Source organism: Callorhinchus milii, unplaced genomic scaffold (assembly GCF_018977255.1).
Source record: "Callorhinchus milii isolate IMCB2004 unplaced genomic scaffold, IMCB_Cmil_1.0 Scaffold4, whole genome shotgun sequence".
Lineage (NCBI taxonomy): Eukaryota > Metazoa > Chordata > Chondrichthyes > Chimaeriformes > Callorhinchidae > Callorhinchus > Callorhinchus milii.
The window spans coordinates 4,991,317-5,017,738 of NW_024704745.1; the positions used below are offsets into that span (position 1 = coordinate 4,991,317).

The window sequence follows — 26,422 nt, forward strand, 5'->3', positions numbered from 1 at the left end:
TGTAAGCAAGGAAACTTGCTTAAGGTTTCACCCAGCCCAGGCGCAATAACAAGTGCAATGATTATTATTAAATGATCTAATTTTTATGGGATATAGTACTTAGATAGTTTGGGACATATGTGCATGAGGAAGTTGAAAGGCGAACTAGATGGACCTTGGTCTTTTTTTTCGTCTAGCATCTCTTATGTTCTTATGTTAATTTTAGACCTAAGCAGCAGCAGACCACAGAACTCTTTCTTTATTTAATTTAGGAATCACCATCTCCCAACAGTCTCATTTATATGAGGGAATAGTAAGCTATGAAGAGGCTTTGTCATGGCAAGCAATATTGTGAGTGTGTGTGTGGAAAGCGCATTTCGTCTCAAGACCCTCCTCTTTGACCATGCCACCCTCCTCCCCCACTCTGCACTCCACCCTCCCCGATCACGACCCCCAGCTCGAGTCCGAAACACTGATTGTTCAGCGCTTTGGGACGCCCTCCCAAATGTGAAAGGCTCTATACAAATGTCATTTTGTATTTTTCATTTTTTTTAAAAATCACGAAAATGTATTTCTACCTTTTGCTGTCGTCCTCTGGATTTCTTCGGCTTTTTGTTTCGTTGTATTTTCTTTGCTAGCTCATCGTGTTCATCTTCTGAGCTGCTGAAGATACGCAGAGGTCTTCGTCTGGTCGGTCTTTTCGGTGGCTGAAGATTAATGCCTGCGTCCGCTGTCCAGTCGGAATACTCACTTGAGGAGTCGCTAGTTACAAAAAAGAAGCTCCCATCAACGACCATAGAATATTTACATGGAATAAGTTGTAATATATAAAAGATTGTATAATACCATGGTGATTTCCGTATTGTTAAGACACCAAAAATGTATGACAATACAGAAATCCATCATCAGGCTAAAGAGTATCCAAACCAGAAAGAGTTCCACATATATATATATATATATATATATATCTTACATGTGGAAGTTTCTTTGGGAATGGAATACACTCTCTCTTCCTGGAGGGAGGGATTTTCCCTGTTTATTTAATTCCGGAGAATATGAGGTACCAGTTCTCAAGAGCCGAGGCTTGGGGACACCAGAGTGTGAAGTACTACTGCAGTTTAACCACTAAAACTGTATAGCTTGCCATTTAGGGCTGTATTGCAAGCTTCCTACTGCTTGTCCAGCTGGGACCTTGCTATTAAGACTTTAGATTGAAGCATTAACATGAGCCAAGTGGGAAGAATCCCTGCTCCCAGTCTGCTCCACTGTCTTGTCCAACAATCCAGATTGTCTGGTCTGCCATCAGCAGGCCGCTGGAGTACTGTGGATCCGCCTGGCTCTATACTACAGAAGGTTGACTTAATTCTGATATTCCATTGCCAAGCATGTCACATTGGAGCCAGCTCAGCATTTCTGATATCAAGCTCTCCACTAACACTGTATTGGATATCCGCCAGCCAAATAGCCTGATGGTGACTCGCTCATCTCGGCTCACACATGAAGAATGACAAGCGAGGTGTACAAAGAATCAATCCATTACGGGGTGCTGATCATGTAATCCTGGACAGAGTGGAACATCAATCCACTTCACAATGTCAGTCTACTTCTGCGCAGATTAGTCAAGACAAGAGCAGTTTATTTTTTAAAGAAACACTTCAATGTTAAAAACGCAAAATTAAATTTTTGAAATTTTTATCAGTTTTGGCTGATATTAGCGCAAAAATTGGCAGCCTACAAAATGGTCACTATACTTTACAGTAAACCCAGTGATGCGCTTTAAGACTTCCTCTAGACCTCTTAAGGTGGAATCGCATGCAAGGATAATTTATTACTCCTGTATTACCTTGAGCTGTTGTTTGCACTCCGCCACTCGTCTGAAGAGCCTCCAGCTGAATTACTGTCCTGTATTAAAACAGCAGCAAGGATTAATTACAGTGGAGCCCCAATATAACAACTTGCATTTTCTTGACAGTGACTGAGCATGATGCTGAGCTGGGGGAAGGTGACTGTAGGCACGGTCGAAGAGAAAGGTCTTCAGAAGGCAGAGGGATAGAGGAAGAGAGTTCCAGAGTTTTGTGACGGAGTGGCTGAAAGCACAGCCACTGATGTTGGAACGAAGGACAAGCAATATTTTAGTGTGCAAAAAGCTAGCCGGTGTTTTGAAGCGAGTTGGCACTAATGTGGGGTTCATATCCCAACCTCGCATCATAATGGGCGACTGTCATTTATTTGGAACTCCATCCCACAGTGCCTACGCCTCGCCTCCTCCAAGGCCTGTCCCAAGACCTTCTTCTTCGACCTTCCTCCTAAGCCCACCCTCCCTGCCCTCCACAAGTGCTATACAAATGTAATCAGAATTTTTTTATTTAATATATAAGCTTGGAAGACTGACATTTTGGGTTTAATTTATTGTAACCTAAAGGGCAGGAATGTTGACCCAAATCTTTCTTGGTTAAGTCAGGCGTCAGGATTAAGTTATACACAGTATCTAATTTCCAATTATTTTCAATTTTAAAGTGAAACTAATACAGTGAAACTCACATAAGTCTTATCTTTATAAGTCGTACATTCACCCGAGTCCCATTCAGTGTCCCATCAAAACCACTTGGATTTCTTTGCACTCGTCGGATTAATCACCTCCTAACTTGGAACAATGTTCTTCTATTCTCTATGAATCCCGCAATTACCAGCTGCGCTGAACTGCAGGACAGTACATCCAAATCCATTGACACATGCACACTTACCAGTCAGCTGCATTGGATCGCAGGAACGTAATCTTGACTCGTCACCACACGCACAAAAAAANCTTCATTCAATGTGATTCCAATGCTTGCTGGTAAGTGCACATGGAGCGACAGGTCAAACTACATTTCCCCTGATTCAATACAGCCACATAGACACTTACCAGCTGCAGTGACGAAGTACAGCACAAGCACTTACTGGCTGCATTGAATTATGTAAGGTGTAGATGATTGCTTCAAATCGGATTTCATATGACTTATACAAGTTTGCCTGTAACTTAGACTTCATGTAAGTCACATTAAATACTGATACGACTTGTGCGTTTTACTGTATAACGAGCCAAGAATTAAAGAAAGAAAAACCTCACCTCTTCAGAGCTAGCCTCTTCTGCTTCTTCGTGGAAATACTGAGCCAATTCCTCAACAGCAGCACGGGTTCGGTATTTGTGTTGCTCGCGACGCCGTGCCCTCATTCTTCTCTTTGTGTGTTCAGATGAGACCAAAGAATCATTCTAAAGTAAAGGTGCAACAATGACAAGAGTAACGTAATAGAGAAAATTACACAGTGCTGTGCTCTACACAGTAAAAAGGAACATCTAAGTTTTACATATGAAAACACAGTTACAGAATGATTTGAGAATAGTAATCCTTGCATTTGATATAGCACCTCATCACGTCGTTGAGACGTCTCAATGCTTCACAGAATACGTCATAAAAATGGGTTGACTGTATTTATGGGCAAAACGCGGCAGCCAATTGCACACAGCAGTGTCCCACAAACAGCCATGGAGTGAGTGACCCAATTTTTAGGGGAAGGGAGAGGGAGGAATTATTACCCCCAGAAAGCAATCCGCCAATCGACTAACAACCGCCCACTTACTGCTTGGTAGACAGAGGTGTGTGGAGTAAGGAAAGTTGTATAAGGTTTCACCCTATCCGGGAATCAAACCCAGGTCCTCTCACATGTAAGGCGAGCGCGCTAACCACGAGGCCACGGGATTCCACGAGAGTAATAATAGGTTCATTGCGTTACAAAAATTCCGTTACTAGCTCATTCACTCTGATCACTGTCGGTAATCATTTCCTGGACCTTCCATTTGGAAGTACCTACCCTTTGTGTGGAATGGAGTGGGCGCCTTTTCTTTTCCCGCGTATACAAGGCCACTTCTTCCTCACTTTTGGCAATTCGATAGTCTTCTTGCAATCTGAGAGATAAATACACACATTTTCACTGAGACAAAGAGGATCGCAGGAAACGTTGACTCTATTTACCTGTAAATTACACAAGACTAGAGAACCTGAGATCTCATTAGATCAGAGAAGGTTAAAGGGAGATTTAATAGAGGTTGTCAAAATTATGAGGGGTTTTGAGAGTAAATGGGAAGAAACTGTTTCCTCTGGCGGGTGGGTCGGTAACTAGAGGACACAGATCTAAGATAATTGGCAAAAGAGGAAAGATGAGATTTTTGTTATTTTTTTAAAAAAAAGAGTTGGTACGATCTGGAACATTCACAATAGTATCCTTAATAACTTTCTTGGTGACAGCATCCACAGGTCAACCTCCACAACTATGCGGATGACACCCAAATCTATCTCTCTGCCTCCACCCTTGACCCCAGGACCACTGATGTCCTGACAGCATGTCTGTCAGATATCAAGTCCTGGATGAGAGCTAACGGCCTGCTTCACGTCCTCAGGGACGGGGCACATGGAGCCAGCCGGAGCCTGCTGAGCGGATGTGATATTTGAAGGAAATCGAGAGGTCGCATTGGTGTAACAGACTCTTCAGCTTGGCTCAACAGCACACTGCCACAGGGAACTTGCAGGAACGACACCTGGTTCTGATTAACCGTTGGAAAGAGCAAGACAAGCAAAAATGCTGTTCTCGATTTCACTTTTTGCTCTCAACAAATCCATACCTGATAGAGCTCGTCGGTATATCCGGGACCACCACTCGCCTTTTCCACGCCATTATGTCCCTCTCTGTGGCTATTTGACTGCGGGGGGCATTGTGATGCATTTGGCGGACACCTTCAATCTGACCACTGCGTCGCAATCCCACGTTGGGCAGTGACAACATGTCTGAGCTGGGATTCCTTAAAACTTGGAAAACAAAGTACAAAATGAACAACTGTGCAGAGGAAAAGGTTAAAGTTTGTCATTTTGGAGGTTTATCAGCATGATGTGCAGCTGATTCGTTGGTGTTCCTTCCATGTTTTTAATTCAGTTTAACTGTTGGCCATCAACCTTTATAAGGCTTTGCCTGAGAAATACGAGACTTTTGTCCCAAACGAAAATATTAAATATCGAGTGCTCCATCTGCATTTACGTACAATTTACACTTGCAAAGCGCCTTTCACATTGAAGGGATGTCGCAAGCTCTGTGAATCCATCCTCATCTGACTCCCCGTCCCCCAGAGGATAGAGTTCAAAACCCTTGTCCTGCATTCAAAGCCCTCATTAGTAAAATTACTCTATCTGAGTTGCTAACTCCTTATACACCTGTCCACTCAGTGGGCTTTGGTGTGCCTTCAGCCTTTCTGCCGCAATCCTTTGGAACTCCATCCCACAGTCCCTTCGCCACCTTCAAGACCCTCCTCTTCAACTGTATCTTCAGTCACCCTCCAACCCCTAGCTCAGGTCCAAATCCTGCCTGTCCAGTGCCTTGGAACATTCTCCTGACGTGAAAGGGCCTATTCAAATGTAACTTGATGTTATTCACAGTGGAGATCGGGCAGCCGAGCTCGGGGTGAGGAGAGGAATGATGACCGAAAGTGTGGTCAAAGACGTACGTTTTGAGACGTGCCTCAGTGACAAAGTATTGAACAATTTTCAGCATTAGAAACCCTCATTGTTCCAAATTCGTACATTACATTATGTACTACACAGAGTTCTTGGCGACTTCCGGATTTGAAGTGTTCAAATTGTCAGAAGCGTACAATATTAAAACGCCCTATTCAGCAAAAAAAAAAATTTTTTTTTTTAAAAATGCCTTTCTATAAAAAATATGCTGGTGCAGCTAGTGAAATTGCATAAATCAGGGTGGTCCCACTGGCAGCCTGCAGGCCACATTCCATCCGTGGGCCAATTTCATCCCTACCCTCCCTCCATAACCCGTAAATGTTACATTATTGGAAGGGAAACACAAAAATGTTGCTTATATGATTCCCACCCATGTTTTTCAAATAGGGCAATCAGCTCTTAGCAGCCAAAAGTTGGACCACCCTGGTTGAAATATGCAGAGGCGATTTTAAACTACATCTTACCTCTTGCAGGAGTGCCTATCCTGCTGTGCGGGCTGTTGAGTCCACCTTGTTCTGTTCCCACCCGGTGGTCGTGTTCCTGTTGTAAATTTCGGATGATGCCATCCAGAACACTGTGCTCAATGCTCTGCTCATCCTGCTCATTCGTCTGCTGCCCAATCACTTGCTCCACAACCTCACCATCACCTATAAAATGCCACATACACATCAGCCACTTCATAAGATTATTGAATCCTCAAAGAGATACAAGCTACTCCAGGAGAGTTCATGTCACCTGTTGAAATATACCGACTATCACCTCAAGGTGCTTCGGTATATTTCAAACAGCAACCGAATGTTCCAGAAGGTTTGATAGTTGAATGGTTAAAAGTAGCTTTGCTGGTTGGGTTGAGTTAGCTTCTGATTAGATTTAATATTTTCCTGGGAAGGTGTTCACTCCTGAGATAATGAGCAATCGGGTCCTTGAGCCATAACTGTAAGAACAATGGACCACAGAAAGAAAAGGCTGCAGTCTCAGACACCTGCCTAGCGCAAGACTGAGAAACAAATAGGCTATGGAAGGCTGCCCATATCTGTCTCTGAGTAAAACAGCCTGTAAATAGTGGGGGCTATCTCTGTGATGAGGGGAGGTGGAGTTAGAAACACGTTAAAGATGTAGTTGGTAGTTGTCTAGAGGGTCAGTGCACTTCCCAGTGGAATCGATATTGATTCTACTGTATCTACATATATGTATAGGGGTGAGGGTATTTACCCCCAGTAAGAAAGTGACCATTAACAGTGAAAGAGGAGTAGTAGTGGGTAATATCATTTTGATTCTGTCTGTTGCTTAGTATATCTGTATAAGGGATACAGTATAGCTGATCTGTCTGTTCAAACTTTAATAAAACTTATATTTGAAAGTAACGTGGTGTCAAGTCAATTTGTCTACACCCCCCAAAAATCCAACTGACACACGGCCTAACCCACTGGTTTAACATTAATATTTCTGCAGCCCACATTTTCTGAACTGAATTAGAACATTAGGAGAAAATAATATTAATAATCCTTGCATTTGATTTAGCACCTTATTATATCATTGAAACATCTCAAAGCACTTCACAGAACATAGTGTAAAGTGAATCAACTGTATATTTTGTGGACGAAACACAGCGGCCAATTACACAAAGCAGTTACCAAATTATCATTATTATTTTTGGAGAAATTATTAGCCTCGGAAAAGCGATCCACCCACCGACTAACATTCAGGTTCATACTTACTGCTAGGCAAATATAGGTATGTAGGAGTAAGGAAACTGCGTGAGGATAGGAGTAAGGTTTCGCCTCGCCCAGGAATCAAACCCAGGCCCTTTCGCTTGTGAGACGAGTGCTATAACCAATATACTACAGGACTTCACTTACTCATTGCCACATATCCCAGCTGCGGTATAAGTTGCTCATCAAGACAATTTTCACGCCCTGGTACCAGCCGCTGGTATTTTGTAGGATGAGGGTTTCCATCCACATCCACCAGGAATGGAGGAGGCATGAGATGGGGAGCTTGTTGAGTCTGCTCATCCAGAACAAAGTTGTTTGCATCACGAATGAGCGGCCGATAGTCGGTGTGGAAAAACATCTGCTCTGGAATCTAACAAAAAGATGGGAAATCTTATGGGAAAATATAATAATCCCCACATTTGATATAGCGCCTCATGTTGTTGAGCGGTCTCAAATCGCTTCACAGAATATACTACAAAGTGAATCGATTGTGTATTTTGTGGGTGAAATGCAGCAGCCAATTGTCAGTATGTTCTGCCTTGAAGAGTTAAATTGGTTCAAAAGTATGAAGTGGGTTCATCACAGCTGCAAGGTCCCTTGTTAATTGTTGGTATAAATTGTTGGTATGTTTTAATTAGAACCAGCTCATGGGTATCCAAACCCAAGGACGGTCCCAGCCTGTTTAACATGAACATTCACACGGACCATCTCAGTGTTATTAAAAAGGACAATGATGAAAGAGATATAGCTAAGCCTGACTTTGTTCAGTCAAGAGTTGGGCATCCCCAGCATTCAGTCCGAGGAAAAGCAAGAGATCTCCGCCAACTGCTTATGAACTTTAACATTGTCATTACTATCCATGAGCATAAAAGCCACTACGGTCTGTCATAACCCTGTCTACTATAACTGCTTATTGAACTTTTGCAAAATTATGTCTTTCTGCCTTAAGTAAAACGATATTCAAAATATAAAATACAAGTGACTTTGGTGCTTCTGTTCACGGTACCAAATTTAAAATTTGGGCCAAATAGAACAAGCGGGTCTTTTCTGACTACACCTTGGTTCAAGACTTCAACGGAGTGGTTAACGTTAGACCCAATACACATGCACACATCTTATTTACTTTTCCCCCACTAGCTGCAGAAACTTGTACCTTCCATACCGAACTCTCAACGGGCTTTGGTTTGCTTCATTTCCCCAGCAGCGGTTGGGCCTTCAGCCTTTCTGCCCTCACCCTTTGGAACTCCATCCCACAGTCCATTTGCCCAGCCCCCTCCCTTGCCTCCTTCAAGGCCCATCTGAAGACCCTCCTGTTCGACCGCGCCTTCGGCGCTATACAAGTGTGATTTGTTGTTCTTGTGTACACAAGTTGAAATGGACCCAAGTGTTTAAAAGACCTACCTTTTCATATGTTTTGCTGCAGCCAAACCCAAATATCAGCAAATGTCCATGGGAATCTGTGCAGGAAAAGTGCTGGCCATCTGGTGAGAACTTGCAGTCAAATACAGCGCCATGACCTTGGCCTTCAATCTGGAGAAGCAGAAAGCTTTCAGTTAGAAACACCTTTACATCCAAACAGTGGGATTCACAATTCAGTAAAGAAATCTCACCATTGAACACAAGCAAAACTTTTGTTCTAAAGTGTCCAAGTTTTCTTTTCAACTGAAATGTTTTAACGTAAATCATAGGCAAGACAGTTCTCCCTGAGCTACACTTATAGGTACAATAGCTGTCTCAAGAAACTGACACAGCTGTACTTATTTATGACTTACTTAATAGTCTATACTCAGCTACGTAGTGCTACACTACAATATCTGCAGAAATGACAATGGTTAACCTGTCATCAGGCCATACGGCGCAAATCCAGCTAAATTATTAAAGCTTTACAGAACAAAGCAGAGGAAAGAATTGTTAACACAAATCAAACGTTGTAAAAACAATTTCATGTATCACCCAAAGAAACTGCAAAAGAATAGCTGAAAGCATAAAATGAAATAATAATAATCCTTGTATTAAAGAGAGATCGCTGGGAACACTCAGCAGATCAGGCAGGACGTATGGAGAAAAGTGAGTCAACATTTCTGGTCCATGACCCCTTTGACCTGCTAAGCGTTCCCAGCGATCTCTGTTTTTGTTTCAGATTTCCAGCATCTACAGTATTTTGCATTTTATAATCATCGGCGTATTTGGTACATCATCGAAAGGACGTCTCAAAAGCGCTGCACAGGATCCATTGTGAAAGGGAATACTGTGTATTTGTAGGCAAACACGGGAACGCAATTGTGCATGGCAATGTCCTACAAACAGCTGTAGAGTGGAGTGACCGATTTTATCTGGAGTTTATCAGCCAGGACACCGGGAGAAAGAAACTCCCTGCTCTTTTTGAACAGTGCCATGGGATCTTTAACATCCACCTGAGCAGGGCAGAGGGGAGCTCAATCCGAAGGATGCTTCACACAAAGAAAGGCCTATAAAAATGGATTTGTGCTTTATAAGTCGACTTGAAATGCACAATAATAAATAAATAATAATCCTTGCATTTGATATAGCGCTTTTCACATCTTCTCGACGTCTCAAAGCGCTTCAAATCCCATTTATGTGAACATGCTTGAGCTTTTCTGTCCGGGAGAAGGATACATCAACACTGATGCTTTTTTTGTTTACTTACCATGTTGAAGTAATGGTGAGATTTAGTGCCTTTAGTAACATCCCAAATAAAGATATTGCCATCATGGCCTGCAGACAAAATAATTCTCGAGTCAAATGGATGTGGCTCCAAAACAAACACTTCATCTTCATGGCCCTGAGATTGTAACCAAAAAGGATTTTAACAAATCAGAATACAATTGAAACAGAATAAGGCAGGCTTCCTGACATCTCTGAACTGAGTCATCCAGAGCAATCATATACACGGGCTGTACTCCACACCTGGTGCTGACTGACTGTATGGCTGAAACTGCCCAGCTTTTTACAACTAGTTTCATTCATGCCCATTTATGCAGTCAAACAATGGACACATTTCTTTTCTGTGCCATAACAAGGCTAGAGGGTTAACAATAACAAACAAATTACATTTCACGTCGGGAGGACGTCTCAAGGCGCTGGACATTCAAGGATTTGCACCCAAGCTGAGGGTTGGGATAAGCAGGAATGGAGGGCGGGGGTAGGGGAGTGACCGGAGGTGCGGTCGAAGAGGAAGATCTTGAGACAGGCCTTGAAGGACGCAAGGGAGTAGGCGAGGCAAAGGGACTGTGGGAAGGAGCACCAAAGGGTCAGTATTTAAAGACTCAGTTGCTGAAAGCCATCAACTGGATTAAAACAGCCAATTCCAGGTTGGATCCCCAGGCTAGCTGACGTCAACTGTGACTTGTGTGACTCTGGGCTATGGAGAAAGAAAATGAAAAATCAACAGTTCCTACAATTGCTCACTACCCAGTCACTTGGACATAAAGCACTACCATCAGATGGCTCAGCCATGATCATTCCCTAACCCTATAGCCCTGGCAACACTTGATGTAAAAGTAAAAATGGAGCCACTTAGGCAATGCTCTTGAGGTCATAAGCCAAGCAGAAGTCAGCACCTTCAGAAAAAGGGAGAAAGTTAGAAAAGGAAAATAGCACAGGGAGACTTCGGAGCTTGACTTTAGGGAATCTGACAGGAGTTTAATGTTAACAGAAGTATCCCAGTCTATTGTCCACAAATTCTCAGTGTTAAGAGACCATGCTCTTCTTCAACTTGTAGGAACGTAAAGATCTTCAAGGAAAGGTACAAGAAGATTTGCCCCCCTCAGGTCCCAAGTATTTGTGGAGGGAGGAATTGTGGATCGAATTGCACAGGGTGTCAGTTATGTGAAGAGACTGGAGAGGCTGGGATCGTTCTCCTTAAGAATCAAGAAGGGTGGGTCGGTAACCAGAGGATACAGATTTCAGATAAATGACAAAAGAACCAGACGAGGAAAAAAATGTATTTACCCAGAGAGTTGTTATGGTCTGGAATGCACTGCCTGAAAGGGTGAGGAAGCAATTCGATAGTAGCTTTAAAAAGGGAATTCGATAGGTATTTGATAAGGAAATATTTGCAAAATTATGGATTAACAGCGGGGAAGTGGGACTAGTTGGAAAGCTCTTTCAAAGAGCCGGTACAGGCACGATGGGCCAAACGGCCTCCTTCTGTGCTGTAAGATTCTACGATTATTGTGGTTTACCAGTGTTTTTCAGTACAGTGAGGTTAAGTCAATTTGGGAATTTTTTTTAATACCACAAGATGCAACCTCATATTACAATCACGACTGTGATAGATGTTGATGCTACTTACAGTAAGGATGTGAAGCAATTGGCCGGTGTAGGAATTCCAGACCTTTAATGCATGATTATTCACAGCAGTGATGACAGTATTGTCATGACAGTCCCATGCTACCATTGTCACTTTTGGCTTTGCTACCGTATCATCCTCTGGACACAAGCCGTTTCTAAAGAATCAACAGTAAACAGCAATCACTCTTTAGGAATGGCCGCAAAGCAGAAAGGATACAAAGTGCACACATCAATCCAAGTTAGGACACAATTATAACCCAAGGCTAAAAGAAATAAGAATAATAATATTTGCATTTGAGATAGCCTCGTTGAGACGTCTCAAAGTGCTTCACAGGACATACTGTAAAGTGAATTGACTGTATTTTGTGGACGAAACGCGGCAGCCAATTGCAGACAGCAGTATCCAACAAACAGTCGTGGATTGTGCCACCAAATTATTATTTTTTATTATTTGGATTATTACCCCCCCGGAAAGCAATCCGCCAATCGACCATTTAAGATGACAAGAAAAACACATACAAACAATCCTAATCTTACCCTGGTAATTTTGTACTCATGTCCAGCAAGATGCTTTTCCACTCTTGGAACTGGAACCTCCAGATCCGTGCTGTTCCATCTCTGCTCCCACTGACAAGTCTGTGTAAAGGAAACATTGACAACGTTGTTTTGAGGGTGGAGGCTTGAGCTTTCCACACAAGTGTTTCATCCCTTTTGTGTATCGAAAGAATAACTTGTATGGTGTGACAAAAGTCTCATAGGCAAAATATAGCCACAATTAGAATTGAACAGCAACATTTGAATGTCTAGAAAAAATACAAAGTTAAAGTGAGCAAAGATTATGAAAATCTAGTTGAGGAAAGACAGTAGACAATTGTGCGTTTTATAATAATAATCCTTGCATTTGATATAGCACCTTATCACGTCGTTGAGACGCCTCAAAGCGCTTCACAGAATATATTAGTGTATTCTGTGGGCGAAAAGCGGCAGCCAATTGCGCACAGCAGTGTCCCACTTTATGCACAAGTATAAGTTACATGGCTGGAGGGTTAGAGACAGGCAAGTGATGAAATATACATTGGAAGAAGGTTTAGAAGGCACCCATATTCTCTCAAGACATAAGCTAGAGATTAAATATTTACCTGTCACCATTGTTGGAAAACTGAATACTGTCCACTTTATCCTACAAGAACAAAAACAATGTGAACTGTTAAGAAACAAATATTGTATGAAGATACAAGCTTTGTAGATGTTTGAAATTATACAATTCAAATACAATATGCTTTCTCCTTTGACCATGCTCATTTTGGGCAAGCGACAGAAACAGAAGGAATGACTGGCATAGGACCACTCTTAATAATAATGTTTGATAAAGCGCCTTATCACGTTGTTGATCCGGACAGGTCAATATGGATAATAAGCCAGTTGAAGTATTTACCATATGAGATTCCAATTCAGAAATCTTCTCAGCAGTTCCAGATCCAAAGTAATAAATCCTAATCACGTGATCACTGCTGCCGGTCGCTAGGAACATGCCACCTTCAAAAGAAAGAACATTTTAGAAGACTTCAGTAGGCCACCACTGCCTCAACTAATTGCTGATTTTATTTATAGTAATTGGCCGTCATCAACAAATTTAAAAGTGATTTGTTACAAAAAAAACACACGATTTTAATGGTAAGACAACAACTTGTATAGAAAGTTGGTTAAAGGATAGCAAACAGAGTGAAGTACATGGTAAGTATACTGTATGGAGAAAGGTAAATGATAGTCCATGAGCCTGGACCATTTAAATAATCTGTATAACATGGTAAAAGAGGCACAATTTCTAGGTTTGCTGATGACACCAAATAGGGAGTGATTCTTCATGTACGAACCTAGATTGACTATTGCCAGACTGTTCAGCTTTACAGGCAAGCATTACAAGAGCACAGTACAGTCCCTAATATGCACAATTCTTTCCTGCAAGAGTGATTGGATAATGATTTAGGAACAGAAAGAATGATTTTGTTTCCCTCACTACCATGAAACACTAAGGCACTCACAATCAGTTCATTTAACAGCTGGAGAGGACTGACCCTTCCTGGTGTGCCTAGCCCAGTAAGTACAAATGATATCCTGCCCCCAGGGTGTCAACTTGTGCAATTTGCCTTTATATAAATTCAGCAGTAGATGTTGCGCTTATACTTAAAAACAATCCTTACATTTGGTATAGCGCCTTTCACATTGGGAGGAAAGTGGTTCACGGGAATTACTAGAAAGTTGGAATTACAATGTACTTTGTAGGTGAATACAGCAGCCAAGCTGTGCGTAGCAATGCTGCACAGACAGCCATGAAATGAATGACCAATTTTATTGGGGGATTGCTGGCCAGGAAACCAGGAGAAACTCCTTTCTCTCATCGAATAGTGCCATGGGATCTTTAGCATCCACCTGAACAGGCAGACAGGGTCTTGGTTTAACATCTCATCTGAAGAACTCCTTCCCTTATGGACTTTATGAAAAATAACTAAAAACAGGTTAAACGTTAAACTTTTCAACTCAAAAAAGATTCAATATCAGACACAGCAATATTTTCAGCCCCTTACCAACACTAAATGAAGAACAGATCATTGGAACTCCTGGCCGAGACCGTTCTGTGAACTTCAATGGCTGATTGCTTGATGAAAGAGAAGGTTTCAAGAAAGGACACAAAAAAGATGTTTAACTAAAAAGTAAAACACTTAATATATTATAGTATTTTATTTTCCAAGGCTTGAATATAACCAAATTTAAAATTTGACTGTAAATGTACACATACACACGCATCAAGTCACGTAAACCGTACGTATAAAAAATATTTTTACATTCAAAAGTTACTTTTACCAACACACTTTGCATTGCATCCTTTTTCTACATTTTCCATTTTCGATCAAGTCTCACACCAGCCTTTCAGTCTCTCAATGCGAACATCCCATAAATCTCACAAAGTAAGCTTAACAGTGTTTCCTGCACACAGCATGCAGGCAGCAACGTCAGTGACAATATGTATGCAACAACGGTTATTGACACAGTATACCCGTTTGAACAATTTATCACAATAAACCTCATAAACAAAAAGCAAAGTACTGCAGATGCTGGAGACCTGATATAAACACAGCAATTAATGTTTTAGTTAACGTTTCAGGTCTACGACCTTTCGACAGTTCATAGACCTGAAACGTTAACTCATTTTCCTCTCTTCATAGGTGCTGCCTGATCTGCTGCGTGTTCCCAGGGACTTCTGTGTTTATTATCCTCATACTCAGTGTAAAACATGTGTAAATCTCACATCAAATTGCGAATTTTTCAAATTTCACATCAGCATTGAGGGGAAATGACTGAACCATTTTCATTTAAAATGACCCCATTTTCATTTAAAATTATTTAATTTCATTTGCTGCAATCAAGTTTTTAATTTAACCAAAACTTACTTGAACTTCAAGCTCTCTGGATCCCACTGCCAAAGGCAGACACTCCCATCAGATCCTGTGGATGCCATGTAACGCACTGAACCTTTATTCATAGGACTAAACTGAAACAAACAAACAAACAACGTTGCATTAACATTCTTCTTAATAACAATAATCCTTGCATTTGATATAGCGCCTTATCCCATCATTGAGACATCTCAAAGCACTTCACAGCTTAAAGTAAATTGACTATATTTTGTGGGCGAATTGCACACAGCAGTGTCCCATAAACAGTCGTGAATTGAGTGACCAAATTATTATTTTTTATTTATTTTTTGGAAGGATTTTTCCCCCGGAAAGTAAATCCACCAATCAACAAATAAACGGGTTCCTACTTACTGCTAGGCAAACAGAGGAGCGTGGAGCAAGGAAACTTGCTTAAGGTTTTGCCTGTCTGTGAATCGAATCCAGGTCCTCCTGTCTGGAAGGTGAATGCTCCAACCAATATGCTACAGGACTCCATCTCACTTTATTATCTCATTTACCACAACTGCGCACTTAGCAACTTCTTGTTACAGTACGTAAGTGAGCAACTGTCAAAACCAACATTTGTGACAGGAATATAGAGCAACAAAAACTGGCCTTTAAACAGAATAATGTCCCAGAGCGCTTTATGATGGCGGGGTTGGATAATAATAATAATCCTTGCATTTGATATAGCGCTTTTCAAGTCGGGAGGACGTCCAAAGCGCTTCACAGAACACACTGTAAAGTGAATTGACTGTATATTTGTGGGCGAACGCGGCAGCCAATTGCGCACAGCAATGTCCCACAAAACCATCGCAGATTGAAAATGACCAATTTATTATTGCTTTTGGTTTTGGAGGGATTATTATTATGGATTATTATTATGGATGCCTAGCACGGGAGAAAGGGGAAGGGCAGGTGACATTGGCGCTGAACAAAAACAATTCTCCAACATGAGAATTCACTCACGTAATTTTACAAAAGGGAATGCGCATCATACAAATTATATTCACACCTTATGTCTCATTAGGTAAAGCAACTGCCCAGTATGAAGTTAAGCCACACTGATCTAGAAAGTCCACAATTCAATCACCATTACTTTCTGTAAAAATACAAACCTTACCTGTAGGGAAGTAATAGATCCAGTGTGTCCCTGCAGCACAGCTATAGGAGCACATGTTTTCAAGCACCAAACGCGGATAAGTTTATCACAGCTGCCAGCAGCTAGCAATGTGTTCTCAAAATTCACAGCCATGTCAGAGATCTCAGTGGAATGCCCCCGCAGTGTGGAGAGTAATCGACCATTACGTGTAGCCCAGATCTTCACCAGACAGTCATCAGAACCCTGGAACATAACTGTTCTATCAAAATGCTGCTTTAAAATTTTTGGAACATCACCCAGGGTACATTTTCGGTGAGCGTTAAAGACAGAGAAGTTGTTTCATGTTATTAATTCAAATTAACTTTTCAATGTTTAATATTCTACCATATAAACGCCTCTGAGCCCAACCACAGTAAATACCACTTATCAGAACCCCCACTCTCCAGAACTCCAGCCCAGGTCCCTCCGACTCACTCCCTCCTTCAGTCAGTCAGAAAACCCATCTATGTGACCACACTTTAGGTCCCTTTCCCTTCTCCCCTTCTGCAAGTTCCACGTATGGAAGCGAGTCATGGTAGAAATTAGATCTACAACATTTTCTCACGGCCTCACTCAGTGGAAATGATACAGCTGTACGATGGGACACCATATTCCTTCACTGCTTGTTTGATTTTAAGTGACCGGGGCCTCTGATTCAAAGTGGTTTAACCCATTATATAAAAAAACTGCTACTTACAGTAAAAATCCTGCATCCAGTGCGATCAAAAGCAACACAGTACACAGAAGACAGATGTCCAAGAATCCTCCTGTGCATCTTGATATGTTGATAGGTACCAGAAGGGAAAATAGAACTAAAACGTCCATATCCTGTCATCTGTCTGCCGCGGATGATTTCCACTGCAATGAGAATATCCACAAAGGTGAGGGCTGGTAAAATACAGTGGGTGCGTTTACCGCAAGACTGCAGGGACCTCAGACTTACCAACACTGGGTGAGCTCCCATAAGTGATGGGCGTTTCAGGCGGTCTTCCTCTATGAAGAGCTGCAAACGCAGAGCCTCTCCATATGACTTGCTTGCAATCTGAAATCAAGAAACAAATAAATCCAGTTTAAAGTCTAGAGGGACAGCAACTCCTGTATTTGGTTTCACCCACAAAATATAGTCACTACACTTTACAGTATATTGCATGAAGCGCATTGAGACGTCTCAGACTGATAAGGCACTATATCAAATGCAAGGATTATATTATTATTAATCTAGTTTTTCCTGTTCATAGGTCCAGCTGGGAATGCTGAGCTTTTTTGTGGGATTGGATGGGGAAAAAAAACTGTCTGAAACACTGACATTATCAAAAATGACTGTGAAGGAAACCAAATTAGATCAAATTAATTTTTTCAGGTGTAAGTTTAACTGCACGGAAGAATCTTCTACAAATAGTGTGCAGTTTCTTTTCATTTCAGGGGAATCGCATTAGGTAATCGTCAGCATCACTCACATGAGACAATTTCACACTTGCTTCACAAGTCCATTGACCAGACACTATTTCACAACATGCCTCAAAAGAACAATCAGAGCATAAAGTGGAGCTTAACATTTTATAATGTTTAATAAAACCAATTTCCATTTATCTTCCTCCCTTCAAAGGTAAATTGAGAAAAACAACACTTTAATGGCCCAAACGTGCTTTATGAAGATAAGGACAATTTTTGAATACATTGTCAATTTTATACAGAATTTTAATTCAATGGGAATACATCTTGCTGACATATGCAAATGAATCACCAGGGTACCAGACCTTACTTTCTCAGTTAAAGAATCGTATGCTGGTAGGCAAGCCAGGACAAGTCAGATTGTTAAGCAGCATGACACTGCATTAAAATTAAGAACTATGGACTTCTTATGCATTTCTTGAATTGCTTATATAATAATCTTTGCATCTGATGTAGCACCTTATGTCGTTGAGCCGTCTCTAAGTGGATTATATTTTGTGGGCGAAACATATGCAGAGGTTAGGACATAAAAGGGGACCTCATCTATTGGTTCCACTTATCTGCATAGAATATTTTCACTCTTTTAGTAGTAAACAAACATGACATGATCTACCTCCTTCCAATGAGCAAGGAATTTTCATTTGTAACAAATGTCACCCAAACCTAGTATCGAGGTCTATCTAAGAAGTCAAAGTAGATCTGTACCTTTGGCAGTTCGTAGTAATGACTGCCGCCCAGCACCAAGCAGAGATTGCACGCCTGACACACTTGGAGGAACTTCTTTATCCAGCAGTGTGCCAATCCTCTTGCATATCCGCAGCAGATGATCAGGAGGCACATGTTGATTTGATAAAACCTGAACAGAGGTGAAAAAGGTAATCGGGAATAAGGTTAGGTAGTTGTGGCAGGCCAAAGTTTCAATACCTTTGCGCCCCTTCCAAAGGGATTGGAGGACACAAAATGAGCTTCAACCAATATTCGCACCCTGACTACCCTCTCGCAGGAATTCTTTTGCATCTTAAATAATAATAATCATCCTTGCATTTGATATAGTGCTTTTCACGTCTTCTAGACGTCTCAAAGCGCTTCACAGAATAGACTGTAAAGTGAATTGACCGTATATTTGTGGGCGAAACCCAGCAGCCAATTTCGCACAGCAGTGTCCCACAAACAGTCGTGGATTGAAAATGACCAATTTATTATTGTTTTTTTGTTTTGGAGGGATTATTATTAGGCTCTGTGTGGAGTAAGGAAACTTGCCCAAGGTTTTGCCCTCTGCCTGGAATTGAACCCAGGTCTCTCGCTTGCAAGGCGAGTGCTCTAACCACTGAGCTACAGGACTGGATAAATTGCTTATATGTAGAGGTTATAGGTGTCCTAACCTCTGCGTACCAATAATTTTTAAACAATGCAAAACAATTCCCTGGCTCTTAAGTGTAATGCAGGGGCATTCATTGTGCTTAGCAAACTAAGCTTCCAGAGTAAACACGGTGAAATAAACATTCTACCTCAAGCATCCGGTTATTTGCTGGTAGCAAAAAAGTTTTGTCAAGAGTACTAACATGTGGCTTAATAGTTTCAAAGTGTACAAGCAATAATAATCCTTGCATTTGATAGTTTTAACAATAACAGTAATACTCATGACACAGTATGACAATTTATTTGAGTTATGAATCACTGACCCCTTTCTGTTGACAGTTTGTAGTGGTTGGCACCTACTTTGCCTTTCTGACAAACACCGGCTGAATTTATAACATTTCTATTTTAATTTAGGATTCCAATTAAATTTTGCAAATAAAGAGGATTTGCACAAACATCAATTTGCTCAAGACAAAAAAACTGGCCTTTTCACAACCCACTTGAAACCAGAGGAAGTGATTGGCAGCAACGTAAAGGGGTTTTGATATCATTTAGGAACAAGTTTCACTTTTGGTATACTCCCAAAATAATGTTGATGCTTTTTTCTCCTCTCCCTCCTCCGCTCTTTGAGCCAAAAGCAGACTATGGCAGTATTTCCAGCTGCAGCCTTGTTCAAAGCAGCTGCTAGAGGTGACGTAACGTGTGCCAACGACCCGCTTTAACATCTGCAGCAAATAATCAGTCTGCGTAAGACGACAAGAGATCGGCCGAGGGGTGGGGGGGGGGCAGCTTTGTAACCCTGAGCCAACATGAAAATGAATGCGTCAAGTTTTCCATTAAAGAAATTCTGCATGAAGCTACTTAGGACAGTTGGCTGGTAATAATACCCATGAAACCATTGATCGTACTCGCTGCCTGGCATCCCCCTCCTCATTGCTGCTACATTCGTAATGGCAACTAGAGGGCATAAATGTAGTCGCAAAAATATGAAATTCTAGAAGGGAGAGATTAGGCAATTGTTTTTCATTTTTACATCGGACATGGCAACAACCTATCATGAAATATGATTGAAGCATTATCAACAACTTTTATATAGCGCCCTTCAATAATTTCAGAGTTCTTTGCAGTGCTGAGCAGGCGAAGGGGAGGGTGGAAGATGATCAAAGGCGTGTTTCAAGGTGGGACACAAAGACAGATAGAAGGGTGAGTGGAGGAATCAGAGGCTGGGGTTTCAATTGGATTGCCAATCAATACAGCTTTTAAACTGAATAAGACAAATATTTGAAAAAGAGAAACACTGAGGGGCATGGGGAAAACATGGGGCAAGGAAGTGAGCAGCTTTCTCTGAGAATTCATGATCCGAACAGCATCCTTCCAAGCGACAATATGCAAGACCACACTACTAAGTTGCTTCAATAGATTTACGCCCACAAAATGCAGAGTACACTTCACAGCATATCCTTTATTCCACTAACGCGAAAGGCATATAGAAGAATCACTATTATACACCATATTCCTTGCATTTGCATTGATATAGCGCTTTTCACGTCGGGAGGACGCCCAAAGCACTTCACAGAACACACTGTAAAGTGAATTGACTGTATAGACACTTGGGTTCAATTCCAGGCAGGGCAAAACCTTGGGCAAGTTTCCTTACTCCACACGTCTGATGATAATCCCTCCAAAACAATAATACATTGATCATTTCAATCCACGACTGCTGTGCACAATTGGCTGCCGCGTTTCGTCCACAAATATACGGTCAATTCACTTTACAGCATATACTGTGAAGCGCTTTGAGACGTCGAGAAGACGTGAAAAGCCCTTTATCAAATGCAAGGATTATTATTGTCGTTATATATTGAAAAATACAGTCACTTCATTTCATAGTAATTCCTGTGGAAGCGCTTTGAGATGTCCTTCCGACGTGATAGCAAGTTAAAGAACTATTATATAAAGTATATTGTAATATGTAGTTTTAGGGGAGAGGAGACAGGGCACCAGCCATTCACGCCCTTGCTCCCTCCTACCGCCATTCACGGCCTTGCTCCCTCCTACCTCTCCGACCTACTATCCCCCTATCTACCTGCTCGTACCCACCGTTCCTCTGGCTCCGGTCTGCTCCACATCCCCCGCCCCAACCGCCCTACCATCGGTGGCCGGGCCTTCAGCCTCTCGGCTCTGGAACTCCATCCCCCAGTGCCTTCGCCGCCTCCTCGCTTTCCTCCTTCAAGGCCGGTCTCAAGACCTTTCTCTTTGACTGTGCCTTCAGCTCCCCTCTCGACTCTCTACCCCCTCCTCGCTCCCTCCCTCCCCTCCCCTCACCCTGACCATTTCCCCCCAATGCTCGGGTTCGTGACCCAACCGTCCAGCGCTTCGGGACGTCCTCCCGACGTGAAAGGCGCTCTATAAACGGAATCTTGTTGTTGTTGTTGTTGTGGTATTGCACACTGGTACCTCCAGGACTGTAGCTGTCAATCAGCTCTATGGCACATGCGCAGCCGCAAGGCTAAGAGGGGCCAATCAGAGGCCAGGACACAGCAGCACTCAGGGCCAGGCGTGATGAAAGAAGAGTCCCGATTGGCCAGGAGAGGCCAGACCCGCCTCCCGGCCCCCCCCCCTCCACCACCACGTCAATACATCATAGGATTAAATAATTATCTCTGACCTCAACACATTTATTACACCTTCCCCACTTCCATAAATATTATTATGGGGGGGGGGGGGAAGAAAAATAATTCCACAATTCCCTTATAAAAGTAACTTTTTTTTTGCCGTCCCCCCCCCCTTTAAGAGATTCACGAACAACTTTTTTTCTCCCACCCCATCTCTCTCCGACATTCGTATTTCAGTTCGGTGGTGAATATAAAATAAACACTCACAAAGTTTTCATAGCTCCTGTGGTGTTCGCTGCCTTCCCAGTCCAGACGCTTTGGAAGAAGCTGTGAGGGGAAGGAGGGGCGGGAAAGGGGTGGGGAGAGGAAGTGTTAAGAGAGGTGTGTGTGGGGGGGGGGAAGAGAAACAAGTTGTCTTTTAATATAGGGTGAGGTTTGTGATTATTTTGCCAATAAGATAGTCACTTCTGTGAAGCGCTTTGAGAAGTCTCAACGACATAAGGCGCTGTATCAAATGCAAGGATTATTATTATTAATGCACTATGAGGGGGAGAAAGACACCGTCAAATCAGATAGCATTGGAGTGACATAAGAGGCTGAATAAGAGCAGCAGGCGAAAGGGGGCAGAGAGGGAGAGACGCACAGAGAAAGAGACAGATGGGCAGACAGACAGACAGACAGAGGAGCCGGCCAGAAATATACACACCTCATTCTCCTCCAGTTCCCGCACCAGCACCTAAAAAAAAGGGGGGGGGGGTAAAAAAATATATGTTTTGGTTTGCAAGAGGCTAAATGCTAGATTGATTGATTGATTTATTTGATATAAGCACGTACCAAATGTTTAATTGTGTAAAATAATTCAAAACTCACCTCTGCGGACTTTTGGCAAGGACCGGCCGAGAGTAGGCGAGCGATTAGGAAGTAGAGTTCTGGAAATACAGCATTAAAATTAAGTTTTTTTTTTGCTTTTTCTTTCCCTTTCCTTCCCTTAACCCACCCCCCAACCACTCTCTTTCCCTTAAACAAAAGGAACGAGAGAGAGATTTAAATTTTTTTTAAAAAAAACCAGAATGAAGGGCATTTTAAAGATTTTTTTTTTTTTTTTTTAATTTTTTTTCCCCCTTTTTTCTTTCTTTCTTACTTTCTTTCTTTCTTTCTTTCCTCCTTCCTTACCTGATTCTAACGGAGAGACTTTAGCAGAGGTAGAGGTGGTCTCAGCCATGGTTTCTTCCACACACATATACGTGTGTGTGTGATGTGTGTGTGCGATGTGTATTTACTGGATATCTATCTATAAAACAAATCCTATCTTTTTTTTTAATATATATGTGTGTGTGTGTATGTATTGGGAAGAGGGGGAAAAGCTGTCGGTATCATTCACACATGATTTTTTTTTGTCCGACTTGTACGATGCAATCTTTCGACCACCAGGCTGCAGAGTTTTCTTTTTCGAGACATAAAAACCTTTCCCTCCCTCCCTCCCTTCCAAAATAAAGCTATTTAAAAGAGGTGTGTGTGTGTGTGTGTGTGGCGGCGGCGGCTGTGGTGGTGGTGGTGGTGGTGGGGGGAGGAGGGTTTCCCTCTTTTCTTTTTCCTCTTCTTCCTTCTCCTCCTTCTTTCCTCTTCTCCTCCCTTTACTCCTGTGGTTACGGATAGGACAATAATGACGGCTGTGCAAAGCGACGGTCGAAAGGAAAGGAGAGGCGCTCGGCCGTTGCCGCCGCTGCCGCCGTGGCTGTGGCCGCCGTGTCTCGCTCAGGCCTGGCTGGGCCCGGCCGCCTCCACTCTCTCTTTCGTCAACATTTTTTTTCGGCCGCCATTAAGGGAGTGTTTGGGGCGCCGCCTCCCACGTCACATCCAGGGTGGCCCTGCCGGCCGGCGCTGCGTAGCCCAAAAGTCGCGCGAAAGTAGCCCGAGCGCCATTTCTCTCCACTCTGTCCGCCCCTTCCCCCCTCCCAAAGTAGCCCACAAGTAGCCCGAACGCCATTTCTCTCCCCTCTGTCCGCCCCTTCCCCCCCCCAAAGTAGCCCACAAGTAGCCCGAACGCCATTTCTCCCCCTCTGTCCGCCTTTCCCCCTCCCAAAGTAGCCCACAAGTAGCCCGAACGCCATTTCTCTCCACTCTGTCCGCCCCTTCTCCCCCCCAAGTAGCCCACAAGTAGCCCGAACGCCATTTCTCCCCTTCTGTCCGCCCCACCCCCCCTCCACCAAAGTAGCCCAAGAATACGTCATAACCTCCTCTCTCTCTCTCTATATATATATGTTTAGGCGTCGGGGGCTGATTTGAGTTGGAGTTGCGTTTTTTTTCTAATGGCGTCAGAGAGAATGCCTTCGAAGCAACACCACGCGCGAAAAAAAAAACCCCCACCCACACCGGGCCTGACAAACACACAGCAACAACAACAACAACAAAAACCGCACAATTGGGCGTGAATCCCATCCCCCTCCCAATCTGTTCAATGTTCGCGCAAACATATGCACACAATCGGTTGCCCAGATTGGGCGGGTTTCACGTCCAATTGGGCGGGGTGGAGTGTGTGTGTGTGTGGGGGGGGGAGGAAATACGGCTTCGGTTCGTATTTTTTTAAAACAGATTGAAACTTTTTCTTATTTTGTTTTTTTTTTGCGGCGGGGGAGGGGGGGGCGGTGGTGGTAAGAGAAGATCTTTTATTTTAACGCAGTTTTTTTAAATATATATATCAAATAAAGCACTAAAAACCCTTCGATCGGTTATGTCATGTCACGTAGACCGTTGGGCTACTTTTTGGGCGATTTCTGCCTCACCCTCAGCCTCAGCCCTTGGAGGGGAGGGAAGGGGAGACGAAAAAGAGTCCCCGACCGACTCACAGCGAGGAGGTTACACAACGCCACCGAAGCGTTGTCCTTCTCTTTCCAACCCCCTCCCCCCAAAAAACAATAAAACGCTTTCAAACACCCACCCAGTTTAATGCGCACGTCGTTTCCATGAGAATGATTTCTCCTCCGGGACAGAGAGGAGTTGTGTTGTGTTGTTTGCGCGCGTGTGTGTGCGTGCGCGGCGGTTCAGGATTGTACAAAATGGCGTCGTGCGGGCGTCTCCCCTCCGCGGCGGGGCGGCCCTGACAGGACGGCGGACGGCGTCGCCGCCGCAAGATGGCGGCGCCGGCGGGCGAAGGGGCGGAGGCCGCTGCGTGTCTGTCGAACAGTTGACAGGTTGTTTTGTCGTCGTCGTCGTCGTCGTCCCCCCCCATCGCCCCGCCCCCACTCTCTCCTTCTCCCTTCCACTCGGGTCGTCTGGAACTCTCCGAGCAGATTGCGATTAACTTGTACGTCTCTCTCTCTTTTCAATGGTATAGTTGTGATTTTACCCGTTCCCTCACTCCCCCTCCACCCCTCACCCCTCACAACAACAACAACAACAAGATTAGTAATAATAATCCTCGCATTTGATAGAGCGCTTTTCACGTCGGGAGGACGTCCCAAAGCGCTGCGCAGAACACACCGTAAAGTGAATTGACTGTGTATTTGTGGGCGAAGGCGGCGGCCGATTGCGCACAGCAATGCCCCACAAACAGTCGTGGATTGAAAATGACCAATTTATTATTGTTTTTGGTTTTGGAGGGATTATTATTAGGCTCTGTGCGGAGTAAGGAAACTTGCCCGAGGTTTCGCCCTCTGCCGGGAATTGAACTCAGGTCTCTCGCTCGCAAAGCGAGTGCTCTAACCGCTGAGCTACAGGACTCCACAGATTGCATTTAGAGAGCGCCTTTCACGTCGGGAGGACGTCCCGAGGCGCCGGACAGTTGGGTCGGGACCCGAGCAGCGGGGAAATGGTCAGGTGGAGGGAAGGGAGGGAGCGAGGAAGGGGGAGATGGTCAGGGTGAGGGGAGGGAAGGGAGGGAGCGAGGAGGGGGGAGATGGTCAGGGTGAGGGGAGGGAAGGGAGGGAGCGAGGAGGGGGAGATGATCAGGGTGAGGGGAGGGAAGGGAGGGGGCGAGGAGGGGGGGGATGGTCAGGGTGAGGGGAGGGAGGGGGGGGATGGTCAGGGGAGGGGGAAGGGAGGGAGCGAGGAGGGGGGAGATGGTCAGGGTGAGGGGAGGGAAGGGAGGGAGCGAGGAGGGGGAGATGATCAGGGTGAGGGGAGGGAAGGGAGGGGGCGAGGAGGGGGGGATGGTCAGGGGAGGGGAGGGAAGGGAGGGGGCGAGGGGGGGGATGGTCAGGGGAGGGGAGGGAAGGGAGGGAGCGAGGAGGGGGGAGATGGTCAGGGGGGGGGAGGGGGGCGAGGAGGGGGGAGATGGTCAGGGTGAGGGGAGGGAAGGGAGGGAGCGAGGAGGGGGGAGATGGTCAGGGGGAGGGGAGGGAAGGGAGGGAGCGAGAAGGGGGTAGAGAGTCGAGAGAGGAGCTGAAGGCTCGGTCAAAGAGAAAGGTCTTGAGACCGGCCTTGAAGGTCTCACCAACCTCCTCAAGAAACCTCCTCACAAGGGGGAGGAGGGGGTGGGGTTGAAATAACTTGACTCACACGGTCATGTCCTCGGGTCACGTTTCTTTCTCTTCCCACTTCATCCCGGTCGGTGCGCCTCTCTCTCTCTCTCTCTCTCCCTCCATCTCTCCGCAGATCTTAGCAGTGTGTCAGCCTCGGTGGGCTCGCTCTCGCCTCCCGACTCACAAGGTTGCGGGTTCAAGCTCCCCACGTCGGGATTTGGAGTCGCAGAGTCTTAAACTGACGTTCCAACGCGGCGCTGGGGGGACGGTGGAGGTGTTGCGTCCTCTTAAGAGGTGCCGCCCTTCGGATGAGACGTTAAACCGAGTTCCCGTCTGCCTGTTCAGGTGGTCCGGTCGTTAAAGATCCTGCCGGGCTGTTCGGAAAGAGA

At 44.0% G+C, this 26,422-nt stretch overlaps 1 protein-coding gene across 1 annotated transcript in view; it reads right to left on the reverse strand.

Moving 5' to 3' along the window:
• Positions 1-23,051, reverse strand: part of LOC103189158 (bromodomain and WD repeat-containing protein 1) — a 43,328-nt gene extending 20,277 nt beyond the window's left edge. Inside the window, 23 exon segments of the mRNA XM_007909465.2 lie at positions 558-741; positions 1,823-1,881; positions 3,089-3,232; positions 3,832-3,925; positions 4,640-4,823; positions 5,987-6,169; positions 7,382-7,607; positions 8,639-8,767; positions 9,906-10,040; positions 11,553-11,706; positions 12,089-12,187; positions 12,691-12,731; positions 12,987-13,087; positions 14,137-14,207; positions 15,001-15,101; positions 16,130-16,351; positions 16,845-17,005; positions 17,091-17,189; positions 18,305-18,455; positions 21,841-21,900; positions 22,280-22,309; positions 22,444-22,502; positions 22,747-23,051. Of these exon segments, the coding sequence (XP_007907656.2) occupies positions 558-741; positions 1,823-1,881; positions 3,089-3,232; positions 3,832-3,925; positions 4,640-4,823; positions 5,987-6,169; positions 7,382-7,607; positions 8,639-8,767; positions 9,906-10,040; positions 11,553-11,706; positions 12,089-12,187; positions 12,691-12,731; positions 12,987-13,087; positions 14,137-14,207; positions 15,001-15,101; positions 16,130-16,351; positions 16,845-17,005; positions 17,091-17,189; positions 18,305-18,455; positions 21,841-21,900; positions 22,280-22,309; positions 22,444-22,502; positions 22,747-22,813 (2,754 nt within the window). The 5' untranslated portion in view covers positions 22,814-23,051.
• Positions 23,052-26,422: the final 3,371 nt, after the last annotated feature.